General features: G+C 42.5%; 1 protein-coding gene across 6 annotated transcripts in view; it reads left to right on the forward strand.

Moving 5' to 3' along the window:
* SMG7 (SMG7 nonsense mediated mRNA decay factor) overlaps positions 1–18,858 on the forward strand; it is a 94,159-nt gene that overhangs the window by 69,466 nt on the left and 5,835 nt on the right. For 4 of the 6 annotated variants that reach the window (XM_075528223.1, XM_075528209.1, XM_075528206.1 and 1 more), the window contains 10 exons: positions 150–312; positions 619–775; positions 4,235–4,305; positions 7,741–7,801; positions 11,222–11,341; positions 12,711–12,999; positions 14,672–14,816; positions 15,355–15,737; positions 16,578–16,949; positions 17,642–17,791. In XM_075528223.1, the coding sequence (XP_075384338.1) occupies positions 150–312; positions 619–775; positions 4,235–4,305; positions 7,741–7,801; positions 11,222–11,341; positions 12,711–12,999; positions 14,672–14,816; positions 15,355–15,737; positions 16,578–16,949; positions 17,642–17,791 (1,911 nt within the window). The remainder of the gene's footprint in view (positions 1–149; positions 313–618; positions 776–4,234; positions 4,306–7,740; positions 7,802–11,221; positions 11,342–12,710; positions 13,000–14,671; positions 14,817–15,354; positions 15,738–16,577; positions 16,950–17,641; positions 17,792–18,858) is intronic. The other 2 variants (XM_075528211.1, XM_075528216.1) reach the window with 2 other exon arrangements.

Here is an 18,858-nt window from a genome sequence, read left to right on the forward strand (position 1 = left end):
CCATATTCAACCCAGATAAAATACTGGGATTCCAACTGGATCAGTTTATTCATTTGTGGCTCAAAATACATTGGCCGGTTAATGTTTGTCAGCATGCCTCCTATTATTGATTATATAATGATGTCCAGTATTCCTGTCTTCTTTTACAGAAACTACTGTTCCAAAAAGCTTTCAACTCTCAACAGTTAGTTCACGTCACTGTCATTAACCTGTTTCAACTTCATCACCTTCGTGACTTTAGCAATGAAACGGAGCAGCATATTTACAGCCAAGATGAACAGTTGTGTTGGACACAGTTGCTGGCCCTCTTCAGTGCGTATGAATTCATTTAGCTTTGACCTGTGATTTTTCTTTGAAAGCATAAATCGTAGTCATTTTCTTTATTGGTAACAAAATAAGACCAGTATTTCTAAACTCCAACTTACAGCCTTTTATTTGCTCACACACCTTCATCAGTTGTGTGTATACCATACTTCGCCTGGAAAAGAAAGTACATTTCTAGAAGGCGACTAGCTATGTGGACAGGGCAATCGGAGGGTCCTGTGTGGTTTTTGAGTTTGGGCACTGCACACACACTGTCATATGTCTCACGTTTTCTGAATGTGTTTTACCTTTCAGTGTCTTTCCTTGGCATCCTGTGCAAGTGCCCTCTGCAGAGCGGCTCTCAGGAGGAGTCCTGTGTTGCCCACCCGCTTCCTGCAGTCAAAGTCTCCATGGACTGGCTAAGGCTCAGACCCAGGGTCTTTCAGGAGGCGGTGGTGGATGAAAAGCAGTAGTAAGTCTCGTAGTTTTCATGCTTGCTAGTATGCTTTCTGTGCTTGATATACAGAGATACGTCAGAACTGCCTTCTGAAACACAGCATTTGAACAACGGAAGGCTCTGTATTTCTTTGTGTTCTTGTCATTTATTTATTGGAACTCTTCATTGGAGACACAAGTCTTAATGGTTGGTGGTGACTTCTTGTGCCCACACCTTATTCCCAGTTGCCATCCAGGGGAAAGGGCATTTTTCCACAGGCTCTATTTCTTCTGTTCTCTACATAAACTGGTGTTGTCTTAGAGGAACACCCACTGTGAAATATGTTTTTGTTCTGAGCATAAACGAGTAAGAGTTATTTTGGCTGACACTTGTTATCTCCACATTTGACAGATTCTTAGGAACTGTTGATTTACAATGACAAATGAGACTTTGAGATTGCCTTTGAGTGTAGGAATAAATACTTTTCAGATGTGTGCAGCGAAAAGAAAGTCCTTGTGTGCATATTTTGATGGTGAGTTTCAGGGGAACCTATCAGAATCAACCATGGTCCCATCCGTGCAAGCAGCCCTACTGTAGTTCAGAAGTAGCGCTCCCTCCGTTGTCTTTGCTCACCTTTTTGACATCACCACAGCAGCACAGCTCACCTTTTACGGTGGTTCTAGGTATTTTGGGTAATACAAATTTTCTGATGCCGCTTCCTTATACAAAATAGCCATTTCTTGACTCGGGCTCTCTGTAGTCTTTTAACCCTTTGGTACGCTGAAACTCTGAAACTTTAAGTTGTGCTAATAATACTATTCCAGAAAAATCTTGTGTTCTGCCATTTACTAATAGAGTTCTTTGTGGGTGTGGATTGATTGGTGTTGTTGTTGGTTCTGTGCAACCTTCTTGGCCCGTTATTTCTTACACTGACCAAGGAGCCAAACCAAACTCATTGCCAGTTAGTCAGTGCTGACTGAAGGCACCCCTATCGGACAGACAATGTAGTACTGCGCCTGTGAGCAGTTTTCTCCTATAGAGACTATAGCGATCATTTTATTTGTAAGCATTTTCTCTCTTGCATTCTTTCCCTCACTTTTGCCCCTTCCCTAGCAGGATCTTGAGAATGGTGTCCTGTCTCGGTTATTACCTAGCTGCTCTAACAGAAAGAGCCTTGTATCTTCTGAGCTTCTGCATCTGAGCAATCTTTCATGTACCATGCCCCTCCGCCCTTCTCTGCTTTTACCTCTCACAAGAGGTTGACTTAAGATGCAACCCACACTAATTGGATCGCATTAAAGTGAAACATCCCATTGTGAGATGGGATTAGAACTTGAAGTGTAGGGGTTAGGATTTATAACACGCATTTCTGGGGAACACAATTCAATCCATAGTGAATTGAATAATGAAATACTTTTTGAAGTATTTCATTCTAACCTTTATGTTACATGTTTGATGCATTTAAATAATCTCCATCTGTAGTATTTAAATAACGGATAAACAACTCTTTATTTACTTTGTAAATTCAGAATTTTATGTATATGCTAATCATCTTCAATTTCTTGTTTCTGGGCAATACCTTTTCAGTTAAAATTTATTTTCCTCTGTACTTTTTTGAAAGTATGCTTTGTTAAATGTATAACTACAGGTAATCGTACACACACTAACTAGATCCCTCTTGAAGGCAACTCCAGGAGAAAGATGGTATTTTCTACTCCTGTAGAGCTAGTCTCAGAAACCCACAGGGACAGTTCTTCCCTGTCCTGTAGGGTGATTGTAAGTTGGAATCAGCTCACTGGCAGTGAGTTTGGTCTGGGGTTTTAAAGACAGCTCTGGTGTGCCCTTTAATGTTCAGCACATTGTCTCTCATTTTTTAAAGTATAAACCGATCACTTCATTGTACTCATCTTCACTTTCTGCTACTGCAGCTTTTCAATTCTTGAAAAAGCTCTGACTCAGCCTTTCCGTGGACTACCTGAAAAACCCACTACCAAAGTCAATTCCAACTCATAGCAAACCTGCAGGACAGTGGGACTGCTCTACAGGGATGTCAGTTCTATAGAAGCAGACTGCGTGTGCCTTTCCCTTTAGGAGTGGCTGATAGATTCACCCCACAGACCTGTCAACCGCCAAGCACTTAACCATTGTGCTGCCTGGGCTCCCCGCTTACCCTAAAGTAAAGCTCAGTGAGGACTCTGGGCAAGTAATCAGACTGACCTACAAAAGACACAGGGAGGATTGGTCTCAGAGGGCCCTGAAGACGGCTTTGTCTGTGATGGAGTGCTTTCTCTTGCAGAACACAAGTTTGACATACATTTAAGTCCTCCATTCATGTTTTTGGTTTTTTGCCTTGTTTTCTTCAAATATATTTGTTGCATAGCGGTTTGCCAGCCATTTCAGTCTAATACTTTGTCAAATTAATGTCTTTGTCACATGTTTCTTATAATGTATTATGCCTACAAATGTTTATAGCAGCATGGGTATCCTAATACTTGTTTATATAGATATATAATCAGAAATAGCTGTCAGTTTATAGTTTTTCTGTGTCCAGTTTTCTTGTCCTGGTTGCTTTGCTCAGGTTTGTTTGTTTGTTTGTTTTAAACACACTTCTTACCAACACTCGTTGGCATCTATTCGAAGATGGATTTTGTAGGCGGGGACTTGTAAAAGTTTTATCATCTTTCATTCCATTTTGCTACAGACTTTTTGAACCCCTCATAGGAACCCAAACCCTAAATAGAGCATGACTTAGGTAGATGGCTCAGCTACAGGGAAACCAAGGTTTGCTTTCCCCGGACCCAAGCCAACTTAGCTTAATGTAAATGATCCTCACTGCTGCTTTGACTCACAGCACTTCCCAGCCCCAGCAAGGGAACATTCAAACCAATTGTATGGGCTACTTTTAAGAAAAATATTTTACCCAGTATCTATTGTAAAGCATGTAATAGGTTCTTCTGATGTTTGAAATATTGTGATTTTTCTCATGTAAATATCCATAGTGGAGACTCTTAACATACTCTACTCACTCAGAAACCAAAGACTATAATTCAAGAATTACTTGAGTTTGCATGTAGAACTCAGTTCCTCATAAAGAGCTGATCAGGAATTCCACAACGGACGGTGCCTGTGACGACTAACCACCTAACAGACCGTGTAGGGGTGGGACGTTGTTCCTCTTTTCAGAGCTCTCAATGAAAGTCCATTTCCAGTGTTTAAAGTAGACACATTATTTTCCATGTTTTTTAATTCAGGAGTTTGGTGACCAGTCTGCATAGTAGAGAGAGTTAAGTTGATCTTTCCTCTAGACCCTTTGACATGGTATGTTTTAGGAATTACGCTGTCTTCAAAAGCTCTGTGTGTTTAAAAATAAACCCTTGAAATGCTGAAGCAAGGGGGAAATACATAAGGTCCAGGTTCTGTAGCGATAATTTTCACAAGTGTTCTCCTTTTGCTTATATAAAAAAGTGAAGTCTGAAATAGTTCTTTCGTTTGCAGTATTTGGCCCTGGCTAATTTCCCTGCTCAACAGTTTCCATCCTCATGAAGAGGATCTGTCGAGCACTAATGGTAAGGACCACCCTGACCTTGTGTTATTGATGTTGTTCACTACGAATGGGAGGTTTCAGGCCACGGGAAAATAGGTTTTGAATGTTACGTATTTGGCTTACAATTCTTTTTAACCAGGAACTTTGAGCTCTGTATGGATTACGGTTAAAAGAGGTAAGGATGCTGTAACACTGTAGGTTTATTTACAGATAATCGGGGGCAATATTCTTCCGATCCTTTTGGCAGCTGATTCTCCTGTTTAGCTACATTTGAATATGCTTAAGGAGTCCCAAAAGTGCAATACCCTTAGATTAGGTTTATCTTTGTCCTTTTCTCTACCATTTTGGAAGATAAAAAGCCAGGGGAGAATTTGTGTGAACATTATTCATGAAAGTTTCTGCTCATTTTAGGAATATTGGGACATAAAAACAACTTGCCTATACTTTTTTCATACAGAGATACTTTGTACTACTAACGTGGTAGAATGTCATCTTTGAGTCTTTCTCAGGTATACATATACACACGGCTGTATGTGTATATATAGGTATACATATAATGTAACTTTCAGTGTGGATTACAACTCAGTGTAAAAAAAAAACAACAAAAAACTTCACAACTAAACCAATAGGTAACATCATCGGAAATGGAGAAAAGATTGAAGTTGTCAAGAATTTCATCTTGCTTGGATCCATAGTCAATGCTAATGGGAGCATCATTCACGGGATCAAACAATACATTGCATAAGGTAAATCTTTAAGGTGTTGAAAAGCAAGAGTGGTACTCTGAGAATTTAGGTGTGCCTGACCTAACCCATGGTAATTTTCCATTGCCTCATATGCATGTAAAAGTTGGACAGTGAATAAGGAAAACCAAAGAAAAATTGATGCATTTGAACTATGATGTTGGCAAAGACTATTGGAAGTACCATGGACTGCCAAAAGAACAGACAGATCTGTCTTAGAAGAACTATAGCCAGCATGCTCCTTGGAGACAAGGATGACAAAACTTCACGGTCTTTGGACGTTTTCAGGAGAGACCAGTCTTTGGAGAAGGACGTCATGCTTGGTAAAGTGGAAGGGCAGCAAAAAAGAGGACGTCCCTTACGATGGATTGACACATGGCTGCAACAGTGAACTCAAACATAAGGACAATTGTGAGGTTGGAGCCAGAACAAGGTGAAAGTTTCCATTTGTTCTGTTGCACATCATGTTGCTATGAGTTGGAGCCAACTTGAAGGCACTTAACAGCAACATCAACATATGAGGGGGTACCCCCCCAAAAAAACCTTGAAACCCCACCCCCCAAAAGCTGTGTATTTAAATTTTTTAAAACAATTTATTGGGGCTCATACAATTCTTATCACAGTTCATACATATACATACATCAATTGTGTAAAGCACATCTGTACAGTCTTTGCCCTAATCATTTTTTTCTCTTTTCTTTTTTAACATTTTATTAGCGACTCATACAACTCTTATCACAATCCATACATATACATACATCAATTGTATAAAGCACATCCATACATTCCCCGCCCCAATCATTCTCAAAGCATTTGCTCTCCACTTAAACCCCTTGCATCAGGTCCTCTTTTTTTTTTCCCTCCCTCCCCTTTCCCCCCGTATTTAAATTTTTTTTACAGAACACCCTTATCACCTTCAAAATGCTCTACATTACACTTCATACATTTGTCCAATCTGTGATTTCATTCTCGGAAACATTTTTTCAAACTCATCTGTTTGGATGGCTGCACCTCCCTCATTTTTTCTTCACCTCTACTGCATCACATCACTGTCCTTGCACGTCCCTCTGTATTCACGGAAGCAAAAAGAAGTCACATGCAGCAAGGTCACTTGAATCAGGTGCGTGGAGCAAGAGAGGCATGCTGGTTGGTTGGTTTGTTTGGGGGGGGTGCCAAAAACTGGTGCACTGAGATGGCTACGTGAACAGGTGCATTGTCATGGTGGCAAAACTAGTTTCCCCTCTGCCACAAACCAGGCCTTTTTGTCGCACACTGTTACTCTGTCTTTTCAGAACCTCTAAATCAGTGATTCTCAACCTTCCTAATGCTGCGGTCCATCCCCCAACCATAAAATTATTTTTGTTGCTCCTTCATTACTGTACTTTTGCTACTATTAAGAATTGGTGACCTCTGTGAAAGGTTCGTTTGAGCCCCGTAAAGGGGTCGTGACCTACAGGTTGAGAACCGCTACTCTAGAATAGAAAGCTTGATTAACAGTCTGACCTGGTAGAATAAACTCTGACCGCATTAAGAGTTGACAGTTTCATCTGTTTGGGAAGTTGACAGATGTCCAGAACGAGGTTTGTCATTAATCGACACTTCACCCTTTTTGAAATAAGAAAACCACTTGTACACAAGTTTTTCCCATAGCCCTGTCCTTCCTTGTAAGCTGTGTTCAACATCACAACAGTTTCTGTGGCATTTTTCCCCAAACAGGAACCAAAATTTCAGACACACAATGTTCTCTTAAATCGGCCATCACAAAAAGCAAGATTCGAGTGAAACTACTTTTTCAAAAAAATTCACTGTGACCAGAGAGAACCTTCCCAGGCAACACCACTGGGTGCAGTAACTCAGAGCAAGTTGCTCCATGTTGACCTAACAGGAAAACTGCGTACTACAAAAGCTCTGTTCCACCCAGCAAGCACAATTCTGGGCTTGGGGTGGGTGCCCCTCATATGCGCACTTGAGGAAAGACTCGATGATGACATAACACCACGTGAATATATTGTATGTATGTATTTCTGTGTACGTATTATGCATTGGTATCCAGTCTTTGTACATGCTTTTTAAAATTTAGCATACTGCTCGCATTCCATTTTGTCATTAAGCATTCTTAAAAGTATGCTTTTAACTGGGTACGTGACATCCCATCTTATGGATGTGCCATGATATTTTCCCATAGTTGTAAATCTGCACTGAACAAAAAACCTCTGCTTGATTCCTTTCTAACTGGTTTCCTTTCATTAAATCAGTGTTCCTTAGACATTCATCTCTGAGTGAATCACCTGGGATCATTTCTAAAATGCAGGTTATGATTCAGTAAGTTTGGTGTCAGGCCCAAGATTCTGCATTTATTACAAGTTACCAGGTGATGTCATTGTTGGTACTGAGTATTTGGAGTAGCCTGTACTCAGATGATCAGATAGAGGTAATCTGAGCTTTGGGATTACTGGACTGAAGATGATGAGTCGTTAGACTGCTGATTAAAAGCAAGCAGGAAGTCGTCATGCCCTCCTTAGCATGAGTATTAGGCAGGCATCTCTCGAGCCCAAAGGTAACATGCAGAGGTTTGACCCGTGCTTCGCTCTATCCAAGTTACTGTCAAAAGGAGACAAGATCACTGAGCAGTAGAGACGGGTTTTCCATGTAGAAGACGCGGTTTGGTTTGTGCTTTAAAATGTTTACGCAGTTTGCTTTCACTCCTCCTCTAGCTACCCCACTTCCAGAAGAGTTTGAGTTGCAAGGGTTCTTGGCGTTGAGACCTTCTTTCAGGTAGGTGGCGGCTGGACGAGGTTTAATTCTTTGCTTGTGATTACAGCATTAAAATAACAGGACTTGGGAAGAACCACCGATCTGTCTCAGCTGCGTCTCTTTTGTTTACCAACTAGCAATGAAAGATCATTGATGTGGAAATAAGATTTTGACCCCCCTTTCTACTCCCAGAAGCAGTCACAGTCTCAGAAACCCATGGGGGGTCGCTCACTGAGTCAGCATTGATTCCATGGCGCGGAGAGAGTTCATTTTGATGTAGTGTCAATACTAAGCACTTAAAAAACCAAAAAAGAGGAAAAAATTATTTTTTAATTGATAAGTATTCACAGAATCTTAAGATTTCCATGGTTCTTGAAATCAGAGAGCAAATGTTTGGAAACATATAAATGTAAACCAAGGGCTATTGCTTGGTTTTTGTTGTGGTATTTTAACATCCCTAGTCATAATCAGGCTTGTTGCAAGCACTCAAGAAAGAAGTCCTGTGTGCTTCACTCAAGCCAGGTGTCAGAGCTCATACCTCAAATTAGCCTGAGAGAAGTAAGCCAGGAAGCCACTCTGTCTCGATTGCATGGCTGGCTTTTGGGGGAAATGTTCTAAGCTCTCAGTTGTTGTTACAGGAATCACTGTGTTCCTAAGGCACATTTCATGGCAGTTAGAAATCCACCATTTCTAGAAGGTGGACATAAACTTCAAGGAATTTTCCATGTGGAAAACTTAATGAGCTTGTTGCCTTTAAAACTCTCTGAATTTTCCTCTTTCCTTAATTAACCTCTTACTAGCTTTCTGGTGATCTGACCTTTCTATTTCAAAGACAGACCACTTTCCCAATTTTTTTCAAATGCCCTGCCTCTTGCCCTCCTGCTTTTAAGGTGTACACTCTCGATCCTTTTCCGTTCGCCCTGCCATCTGCCATTGCTGCCATATTTCTCTGTCCTGGGCTTCAGATGGTGCCCTCTCTGTTGTATTTCTTTTGGGGGGGGGGTGGCGGTGAGGCAGTATTTTAAATTTTTTAACAACCTGTATCCCTTCAACCTGATACCATTCAGCTTTGTTTTAATCTTTAAAAAGTGAAATTCCACAACCCACCTTTTTCCACTTATCACTAAACTTTTAAAGAGTGGAACCTATTGATTCTTCTATACCTCCTTGTCATTCTTTCTCTGTAACTTAAACTATTAGTGCCCCAAATTCCAGTGACTCCTTTATAACCTTTACCCAGTTTAACTTTGTCATAGGATGATTCTTTTGACTCCCCCTTCCTTCCCTCCTTCCTTCCGATTTAGCTCTTGGCGACACTTCTCTTTTCACCCTGCATATGCAGTCTCTTTCCCTCTTTCTTTGGTACTGCATACCTCTATGATCATGTGTACTTCTCTACCGTATATGCTCGAGTATAAGGCGACCCAAATATCAGCTGAGGCACCTAATTTTACCACAAAAACGGCATTAAAACTGTGCTGAAAAACTCTGCTTACACTCAAGTATATACGGTAGATGGTTTCCTGGCCCTTCCCTCCCTACTTTCTACTTCCTCCCTGCTCATCAACTCTTTCATCTCTTGGATGTGGTCAGCCCCAGATTGCAAATTCTGGTTCTTTTTTAGGTTGGGCCCATGTGTCATAACAATTTGACTTCTGTATTCATTTCACACTTTAACATGACCAAAATTATATTTTCCTGCTTATCTAGAAAAAACAAACGCGTATTACTGTATTTCTTGTTTTTCCTTTTGACAGTCTTCACCTGTGACCAAAGCTGGTGTGTTGGGCCAGGTTGGCTAGAGAAACAAATGCAGAGGCACTGATACATGTGTATGAGAGCTTTATATCAAGATGTGGTTATATATCAGGAAAGCATCTCAGCCCCGTTCCGATCAAGTGCTTAAGTCCGATACTAGGCCATAATTCCCTCTTCAGACCCAAGCAGCTACGTGCAGTGATTCAGAATGCAGCAAGAGTCACAGACCGGTGGGTGCTGCGTCTTGTGGATCCAATGGCAGAAGCATCACAAGGCTCTGACAGGCCTCAATGGTGTAGTTCACCAAGAGGAAAGTGAAGAGGAATGGTGGGGGCGGGGAGTGGGAGTGGTTCCCTGCACCCTCCTTTTGAAAAGGCCATGCCCACCAAGGAGGTACCATCAGGCTTTGACCTGATTGAGTGGCTAGACTCCCAACCCTTTACTCTTACTTATCAAGTTGACACAAGATTATGTAACTACCACGGCTACAAATTGGGATAAGTTCATATCTCCTCCCATGTACAACTCCATGGTTCAAACTTTATCGCTTTCTACCTGAACAATTAAGACTGCCTAGTGAACGGCTTGTAGCCTGTCTCTCCTATAGTCCATTTCCCTTTTATTTATCTCTTAATTATCACACGAATAACCATTGCATTCTATAATTTTACTGTCTTATTAATGCTATATTCAGATATATATACAGGATTATTTTTTTAATCTTCTGTTTTATTTCCTCTTCAGCATATGCCTGTAGTCCCTTTCTACTCTGCCTCCAATTTTTTTGTTTTAAGTGTAGAACCAATGGTGTACAGTGACAAAAATACAACATTTTTTTTTTTAATACAAAATTTTGTTGCGCCCCACCTCACTCCAAGTTCTCCAGGCTACGTGTCTAAATGCTGTAATTGTCAAGCTCTAGAGCTGGATGAGCTGCCTGCGCTACCACTCCTTCCCCACTGCCCTGACACACAGGGCCCTGCTCTTGAACCGTTCCGTTTCCATTCCTCCAGATCTTCCTTCATGCTGGGCCTGCGCATAACCACACACACCCCCACCCTGAAGATCTGGCTGTAGTGTTGCTATCTGTGGAACCTTTTCAGAAGGAGCTGACAATGCCTTATTTTACCAAGCTCACTTCATCTTTGGCAGCTTTTGTTGAACATTAAACATAATCATTTGTTCTTAAATATAGGGACTGTGTCCAAAGCACCTAGCCTTCTTGTCTGTCTTACAAGTCTTAGATGTTTGCAGGCAGTGGGAGAGTAGATGTGTTTATTGAAGAGAAGCTTAAAATGAGCTTTATTTTTGCAAGTTGGTTTAATGTTAATGATCTAATATCAATGAATTTTTCCTGAATACTCTTAATGATATTTGTACACTTTACAATGAAAAAAAAGTCCTTAGCAAAAGAAAGTTTGGTGTATTTGAGCTCCTGAGAAATTGATGGTTAAGTGAAAATACATTACTTACTTTGGATATCGTCTTTTCTGATTTTCTCTATCATATGTAAAGTCTGCAGGAATATAAAAGCACACAAATACAATTTACTTACCTCAAACTGCTAGCCTGTGTGGGGAAGCTGCAGAAACTATTGCAGTTAATCGGGATACTTGGTGCATATCTCATTTTGTTGGGAAATAATTTTTAGCAGTTTAATTTTCCATACTTTGCCAATTTTAGGAACTTAGATTTTTCCAAAGGCCACCAAGGTATTACAGGAGACAAAGAGGGCCAGCAACGGCGAATACGGCAGCAGCGCTTGATCTCTATAGGCAAATGGATTGCTGATAATCAGCCAAGGTACGGATGTGGGGCTTCAGGTCAATTTTTAATATCATCAGATGCGCACACACCCTCAGAATGTATTTTAAACTTCAGTGTAATGCTATCAACTATGAGCACCTAAGCAAGGCTCCAAGAGAGCCCTGGTGGCATGGTGGCTTGCCCATCAAGGTCAGCTGTTCAAAACCACCAGCTACTCCGAGGGAGAAAGATGAAGCTCTCTATTCCCGTAGACATTTGGTAATTCCACTCGGCGCCACGACTGCTGTGAGTTGGAAGGGGCAGGAGTGCAGTGAGTTTGGTGCGAGCGCTTTGGAAGCAGAGCTTCCGGGAGTCCTGGTGGCACCGGGACTGGTTGGATTGCTAATTGCAGAGTCAGCAGTTTCAAGCCACTGGCTGCTCCACAGGAGAGAGATGAGGCTGGCCACTCTGGGGTGAAATTCACTCAATGGCCATGGGTTTTGGAAGCCAGACATCAAAACTTCATTCTGTTTGACTTGTTGAGAGTTTGTATTTCTACCCATGTATGCTATTTCAGGATTTACATTTTAGCAAGATTCCTAGCTGATTCTTATGCACACATATTCACAGCAAGCAGATTCTCCGCAGGGGGTTCAAAGGTCTGCTCCTAAGCCAAAATGGGGACTCAACATGAAACTGTGACACCATCAAATGATGCCCCGAATGATTTTAGTGTACTTGCTATTTAGTGCATCTTCCCCTCATTTCACTGCCTGTCTGGAGAATTGGTCTTGTCTGCCTTAGTTTGTCATGAACTCTCTAATTTACGAACACATGTAGAAATTTCAGTAAATTGTATGTTCACTGCCATGGAGGTTTGTATTGGTGGGAGCTCGGAGAACAGCTTAGGTCAGGTTAGACAAGGAAGAGGTGATGCTAGTGGCCAATCATGTGTCTGCGTTCAGTTTATTGTAGAGCCTCTTTTTGGGTGTATGTTCTTGAGATCTCCTAGTGTATTATCACCTCTCAGAAACAGTAACCTAGTACTTAACCTACTCTATAATGTAGCCACTTAAGAATGAATAAGCATAGGAGCTTCAATTGCTATACCTATAAAATAGGGAATTCTATATAGCTCCCATGTAGGACATGTCCAGGGCCTGAACTAGAACCTTGTGTTTAATGCAGCTCCATAGATAGAGCTATAATTATTAGAGAACATGTAAAAGCGAGAGAATGTGTTTACCAGTGTTGATTATGATACCGGATTATTGTTTTCTAGATAGCTCTTTTCTGTGTTACCTCAATTCACATTTTTCATGCCTTGCTATTTTCGTAGTTTTTAAAGCAAGGCATACATTAACTGTTGTATGCATTTGCAGTAGGTTTATGATTTTCATCTATGGATTTGTGTTTACTTTTTTAGGCTGATTCAGTGTGAAAATGAGGTAGGGAAATTGTTGTTTATCACAGAAATCCCAGAGTTAATACTGGAAGAACCCAGCGAAGCCAAAGAGAACCTCATTCTGCAAGAAACATCTATCATAGAGTCACTGTCTGCCGATGGGAGCCCAGGACTGAAATCAGTGCTGTCCACAGGCCGGAACCTAAGCAACAACTGTGATGCAGGCGAGAAACCAATGGTCACCTTCAAAGAGAACATTAAGCCAAGAGAAGTGAACAGAGAGCAAGGAAGAAGTTTTCCTCCCAAAGAGGTGAGAAGGGGCTATAGCAGAAGAGTAACTGTAACTAAGAATGATGACACCACCAAGAAGAAAGCTAAACCAAGAAATGCTCCTTAGAAAGGTCTCAGGAGACAGGAACACAGAGTATGGAAGTGCAGGTCAGCTGTAGTTGAACTCTAAAGCAGGTAGAGGAAGGCTCACACAAAAGACAACGTTTTTCATTCTGTTCCTAAAGCTTTGAGAATGGACTTGTCTGGATGCTTCAGTGCGTTCCTGGAACACACACACAGGTCATGTGTGGAGCTATGATAGGAACTTACTTCGTCGAGTCTTAGGGGGAATATCTCAATCCGGTTAACGCCTCTCTTCTTCCGTCTCTGCCCGTAAAGAGTGTCCATCTCGGAAACACATGGGCAGTTCTACCCTGTCCTGTAGGGTCGTAATTGACTCGGTGGCATTGAGTTTGGCTGGGTGGGTGGGTAGGTTGGCTGGTTGGTTGGTTGACTGTAATGCATAGTTGAGAGTCCGAATCCTATATAGAGTTCTAGTAGGTTCCAGGCTAGGAAGTCTCTGATAGGATTTTCGTGTGTGTCTGGTGGTGGTTCAGATTTAACCAAATTTCAAAATATGCATTTGGGAATATATTTCTATTCCCTTGGCAGTTAAACTTGCCCCAGCTAGTAGCATTATTTCACTGAAACGCTGTTCTGGCTCATGGGACTTTGTAAAGTAAGAACCGGGTGTCTTGCTGGGAAAAGATCAAGACTGCTCATCTTTTCAGAGACACTCGTGATCGCGTCTAAACAGGAAAGGCTCTGTGCTCTGCACTGTTCACTGGTTTCATTAAACCACTCATGTGGGAATAAAGACTCCCGGGACCGTGTGATTTGTTAACACATGTTGGATTCCAGTAGATAGAGGGATCTTACGTTGTTGAAGATAGCTTCAATATATTTCCTCTTTTTTAAATGGGAGAAATAAAATAGCTCCGTTTTAAGTTCCGTAGCGGTGGTGGAAGATTGTAGATATTGAGAAACGACTTAGATGGTGCTGGGAGAGGATTAGAGCATGTGGGATAGAGAGTCCAGAGCCTCCCTCCCACACATCCAGACTGAAAATCCAAACTTTGTCAGTCCCGTAGCCATCTCAGCTCTGTCTATAGGCGCTGAAAGAAAGTAGGTGAATCACCACCTTCTGAACGTCATCCCAAAGTGGCTATCAGTGCTACCCGTTTGTCCTCGTTTTGCCAACTGAAAGGTCTTCTCGAGTGGTGCCCCTCCCACCAGCTGCTCTGGCTCCACAGGTCTGATCTCAGGCCTGCTCCTTGCTGCTGGGACTAGCTAGCTCGATTATACCCTCCGAAAGCAAACTCCTTCACTTTAACCAGACTCAGCCCCTCTCTCTTTATCCGCAATAAACTGGTTTGCTTTGGGTGTTCTATTTTAAGTACCGCATATACTCGTGTATAAGCCGAGTTTTTCAGCATATTTCTAATGCAGTTTTGTGGTAAAATCGAGTGCTTCGACTGATACTTGGGTAGGCTTATACTCAAGTATATACGGTATCTTCAGTGTACACTCTGGGGACGGAGGGGGGGGGGATGAGGGAGGATCAAAATTGAGTCCTGAATGTTCTCAGAGTGAGGTTCTTTCTGATGCACTTGAATTACAGATTATGATCGTTTTACTTTTGTGGGTCATAGGTGAAATCTCAAACAGAATTAAGAAAGACTCCAGTGTCAGAAGCCAGGAAAACACCTGTAACTCAAAGCCCAAGTCAAGCGAGCAGCTCCCAGTTCATCCCCATTCATCACCCGGGAGCCTTCCCTCCTCTGCCCAGCCGGCCAGGTAAGGCCTCGCTTTACTTTTTCTTGTGCTTCATCTTGTCTGTGTGGGGTCCTGTTCACTTGTTGAATAGTTTATATTGCAGAAGAGTGATAGCACTGATCGTAATGTTTTGTTTTGTTAAGGTAGGAGGAAATACTGTGTTTCTTAATACTTATGAAATTGTTTTGGTCCATTTCTTTGTAATTTATCATATGGGGTGCCTGTAAAAAGTTTGCAGAAAAAATGGAATTAAATAAGTGAAAATTTTCCGTGAACTTTTGAAGTCCCCTCCGACAATTGTGTATTTGTTATTATAAAGAGATTCCAGGCACTAAACATGATCTCTTTAGAAAACACCTTTAGAGCACCCTGCTTATGTTAATAAGTAGAAGGAAAGTAGCCAATGGTCTATATATTTAGTTCTTGAAATTAGAGTTAAAAATTGACTGCTCCCTTACTCTCTTAGTAATTTGATAGGAAAATCCCTCCCCCATTTAAAAAATAATTTTTTGCTTTGCTGTATTTCTTTAAACTAAAGGTCTATTCTTCTGTTTTGAAGGGTTCCCGCCCCCAACATATGTTATCCCCCCTCCTGTGGCATTTTCTATGGGCTCAGGTTATACCTTCCCAGCTGGTGTTTCTGTCCCAGGAACCTTCCTTCAGCCTACAGCTCACTCTCCAGCGGGAAACCAGGTGCAAGCTGGGAAACAGTCCCACATTCCTTACAGCCAGCAACGGCCCTCTGGACCAGGGCCAATGAACCAGGGACCTCAGCAATCACAGCCACCTTCTCAGCAGCCCCTCCCATCGTTGCCACCTCAGCCAGCAGCACAGCCGACAAGCCAGCTGCAGGTTCAAGCTCTAGCTCAGCAGCAACAATCCCCTACAAAATCTGTGCCGGCTCTGGGGAAAAGCCCTCCTCGCCACTCTGGATTCCAGCAGGTATGCTTTAGCTGTGTCTCCCTTCTCCCCGAGGGAGGGTAAAACGGAAGTCATTCCACAGGCCCACGGTTTAAAATGCTAGCTAAGCTTTGAGACATACCTTCATGCAAATGGGAACATAAACGTTTTCTCTCATTTATCTTACCTAAGGAAGGGATCATAGATCTTCATTAATGGTTTTTTGTCGTTAATCACCTTATAGAAAAAATATATTCTTTTTTTTAAATCATTTTATTGGGGGCTCGTACAACTCTTATCACAATCCATACATACATCCATTGTGTCAAGCACATTTGTACATTTGTTGCCATCATCGTTCTCAAAACATTTGCTTTCTACTTGAGCCTTTGATATCAGCTCCTCATTTATCCCCCTCTCTCCCTCCCTGCCCTCCTCCCTCATGGACCCTTGATAATTGATAAATTATTATTATTTTGTCATGTCTTAACACTGTTCGGCATCTCCCTTCACCCAGAAAAAATATATTCTATAAATAATGTTCTGGAACATACAATGGAAAAGGGAATTGAACTGTGATCTTCCTGAAGTGCTAAGATACAGCACCAACCTAAAAGATTGTCATCCCCACAGCATGGGGGAGCTCACTCGCTCTCTCTGTCTCTCTCTATCGCTCTCTCTTTCTTTCTCTCAGATTCGTTAAACCTCTTAAATTGTTGGATTGAAAGAACATCCATGATCAATGCCCAGAAAGCTCTGTTTATTAGAAAGCCCAAAAGGCAAAGGAAACAGCCTGTCTGTGACTTTGTTAGTTGTGTTCCTCCTGTGATTCTGTAACATTCCACTGCAGCCTCATTTTGATGACCCGCATCTCTTTTTCAGTATCAACCGGCAGATGCCTCCAAACAACTGTGGAATCCCCCTCAGGTTCAAGGCCCATTAGGGAAAATCATGCCTGTGAAACAGCCCTACTACCTTCAGACCCAAGACCCCATCAAACTGTTTGAGCCGTCACTGCACCCTCCTGTGGTGCAGCAGCAGCCTCTAGAGAAAAAAATGAAGCCTTTTCCCATGGAGCCATATAACCATAATCCCTCAGAAGTCAAGGTCCCAGAATTCTACTGGGATTCTTCCTACAACATGGCTGATAACAGAGTGGTAATGGCGCAGCAAGCAAATATGGACCGCAGGGGCAAGCGGTCACCAGGCGTCTTCCGTCCAGAACAGGATCCTGTGCCCAGGATGCCATTTGAGGTGTGTGCGCTTGCCTGTGCTTGGGCACTTGGGAGCCCGGTCTGAAGCGTGCATGTCTTTCCTGAAGCTCTCTGTTAACTCAGGAGTACTAAAGAGTGCTGCTCAGTGACTGGGGCAGCCCTTCAAAGCTGCAGTGTGCTTCCATTTGGGGAGCAGAAGCAGCCCGTACGTGATCTTGAACTGTAAAGATCCGGCGGAGAAATTGTGTGCAGAAATCTCTTAACACAGCATGTTCGAGATTCTGGGACCAAGTGCTTCTCACTAGGCCTGAATCATCTAAGTTTAAAAATAGGCTTACCGAGCAATTAAGCAAATAGATTGCTGAGAGGGGACAGAGTCAGCCGTTAGCTTGGTCAGTGGAGTCCCACTCCCTTGCCCTTTTTATCCATGAGAAACAGGTGTGTGTGTGTGTGTGTGTAACTTTTAAGAACAGTTTGGTGGTTTTTCTATTTTGTTAGCACACTTCACTACTTTGAGTTGTTTACTCACTTGCCAAGTTAACCTGAGTTCTGCTCTGCGTGCCTGTGTCTTTGTTGCTTGCTGTTTCTCTGTCCTCTCTGTGTACTACTGCTGATGACTTTGCCCCTTGACTGTGGCTGTCCCCTTCTTCAGTGTAATCATGCTACTCACTCCTTTGTGCGTTCCTTTTGTCGTCCCTCATTGCCTCTTACTGTCACCCTTTCTGTCACTAGGACCCCAAGAGCTCCCCTCTGCTCCCTCCGGACCTGTTAAAGAGTCTGGCTGCCCTGGAGGAAGAGGAAGAGCTGATTTTCTCTAACCCTCCTGAGCTTTACCCAGCTCTGCTGGGGCCTCTGGCCTCTCTTCCTGGACGGAGTCTCTTTGTATGTATTTGATGTAATTCTGCTTCTTGCTCGTCACTCTAGCTGCTTTTCTGAGGTTTCATGTTGCTTAGAATAGGTGATTTCTTTTTTTTTTTTTTTCTGGGAGGGTTCATTTTTATAAAAGAAGTGTGAAACCTATTTCCTGGTCCCCAAAACCAAATGCACTGCCGCTGAGTTGGTTCCAAGTCGCAGGGACCCTGTAGGACGGGAGAGGTGCCCACAGTGTTTCCACGTTGTCCTCTGTGTGGAGGAAACTGCCACCTCTTCTACTGTGAGCTCGGCAGATTTTGGCCTCCCACCTTTTGTCTCTCCACCAGGCACTTTATGCACTTCACCCCGAGGCTGCTTTGAGGCCCAAACTGATCCTAAGTGGGAGTAGAAGATGGCAAAATGATTCTGACTTCAAGTGTTACTTAATTTTGCAAGGAACAGCAAGATTTTTCCTCACATATATATACTCAAAATATGAAAGGAACTGTGTTCTGGGGTTTTTACGTTACTAAACGTATGTGGCTCCATTCTGTTTGGTTAACTGAACTCAAAAAGCCCTCATCTAAATTCAGAGCCTGACTCATAAACAGAATGAAAGAAAATGAAGGGGGTGCTATTTATAAACATGGTTGCGCTGTGGTAAAGGAATGCACAACTCAAGGCAGCTCCCCCCACCCCCCAACAAAACAAAAAACCCTTCCTGCCATCAAGTGGCTTCCTACTCCACGCAACCCTATAGGTGACAAACCTTGGAACGATCAACGGCTGTCCTTCTGAAAGTGAGCCTTGGGAACGCAGCCTCCCTTGCTGAGTCTGCTGGACCCTCCCGTGTGCCCAGTGTGTTTGGAGGAGGGTGAGCCCATGGAAGACCTGCACGTGCATAGATGAGCACAGAGGTGGTTGCCTCTCCCCTTGCTGTGCCTTCTTCAAGCAGTTCCAAATTTGACTTTCCTGCCATTTCTTTGCCACAAATGCAAACCAGGATAGCATCAGATGAAAATGTACCCTAGGAGAAATAAAAATAGCTATCATCATGCCGCTGCCACTTACATTCGAATTTGCCAGGGTGGGTGTCT

Source organism: Tenrec ecaudatus, chromosome 1 (assembly GCF_050624435.1).
Source record: "Tenrec ecaudatus isolate mTenEca1 chromosome 1, mTenEca1.hap1, whole genome shotgun sequence".
In the NCBI taxonomy this organism is placed as follows: Eukaryota; Metazoa; Chordata; class Mammalia; order Afrosoricida; family Tenrecidae; genus Tenrec; species Tenrec ecaudatus.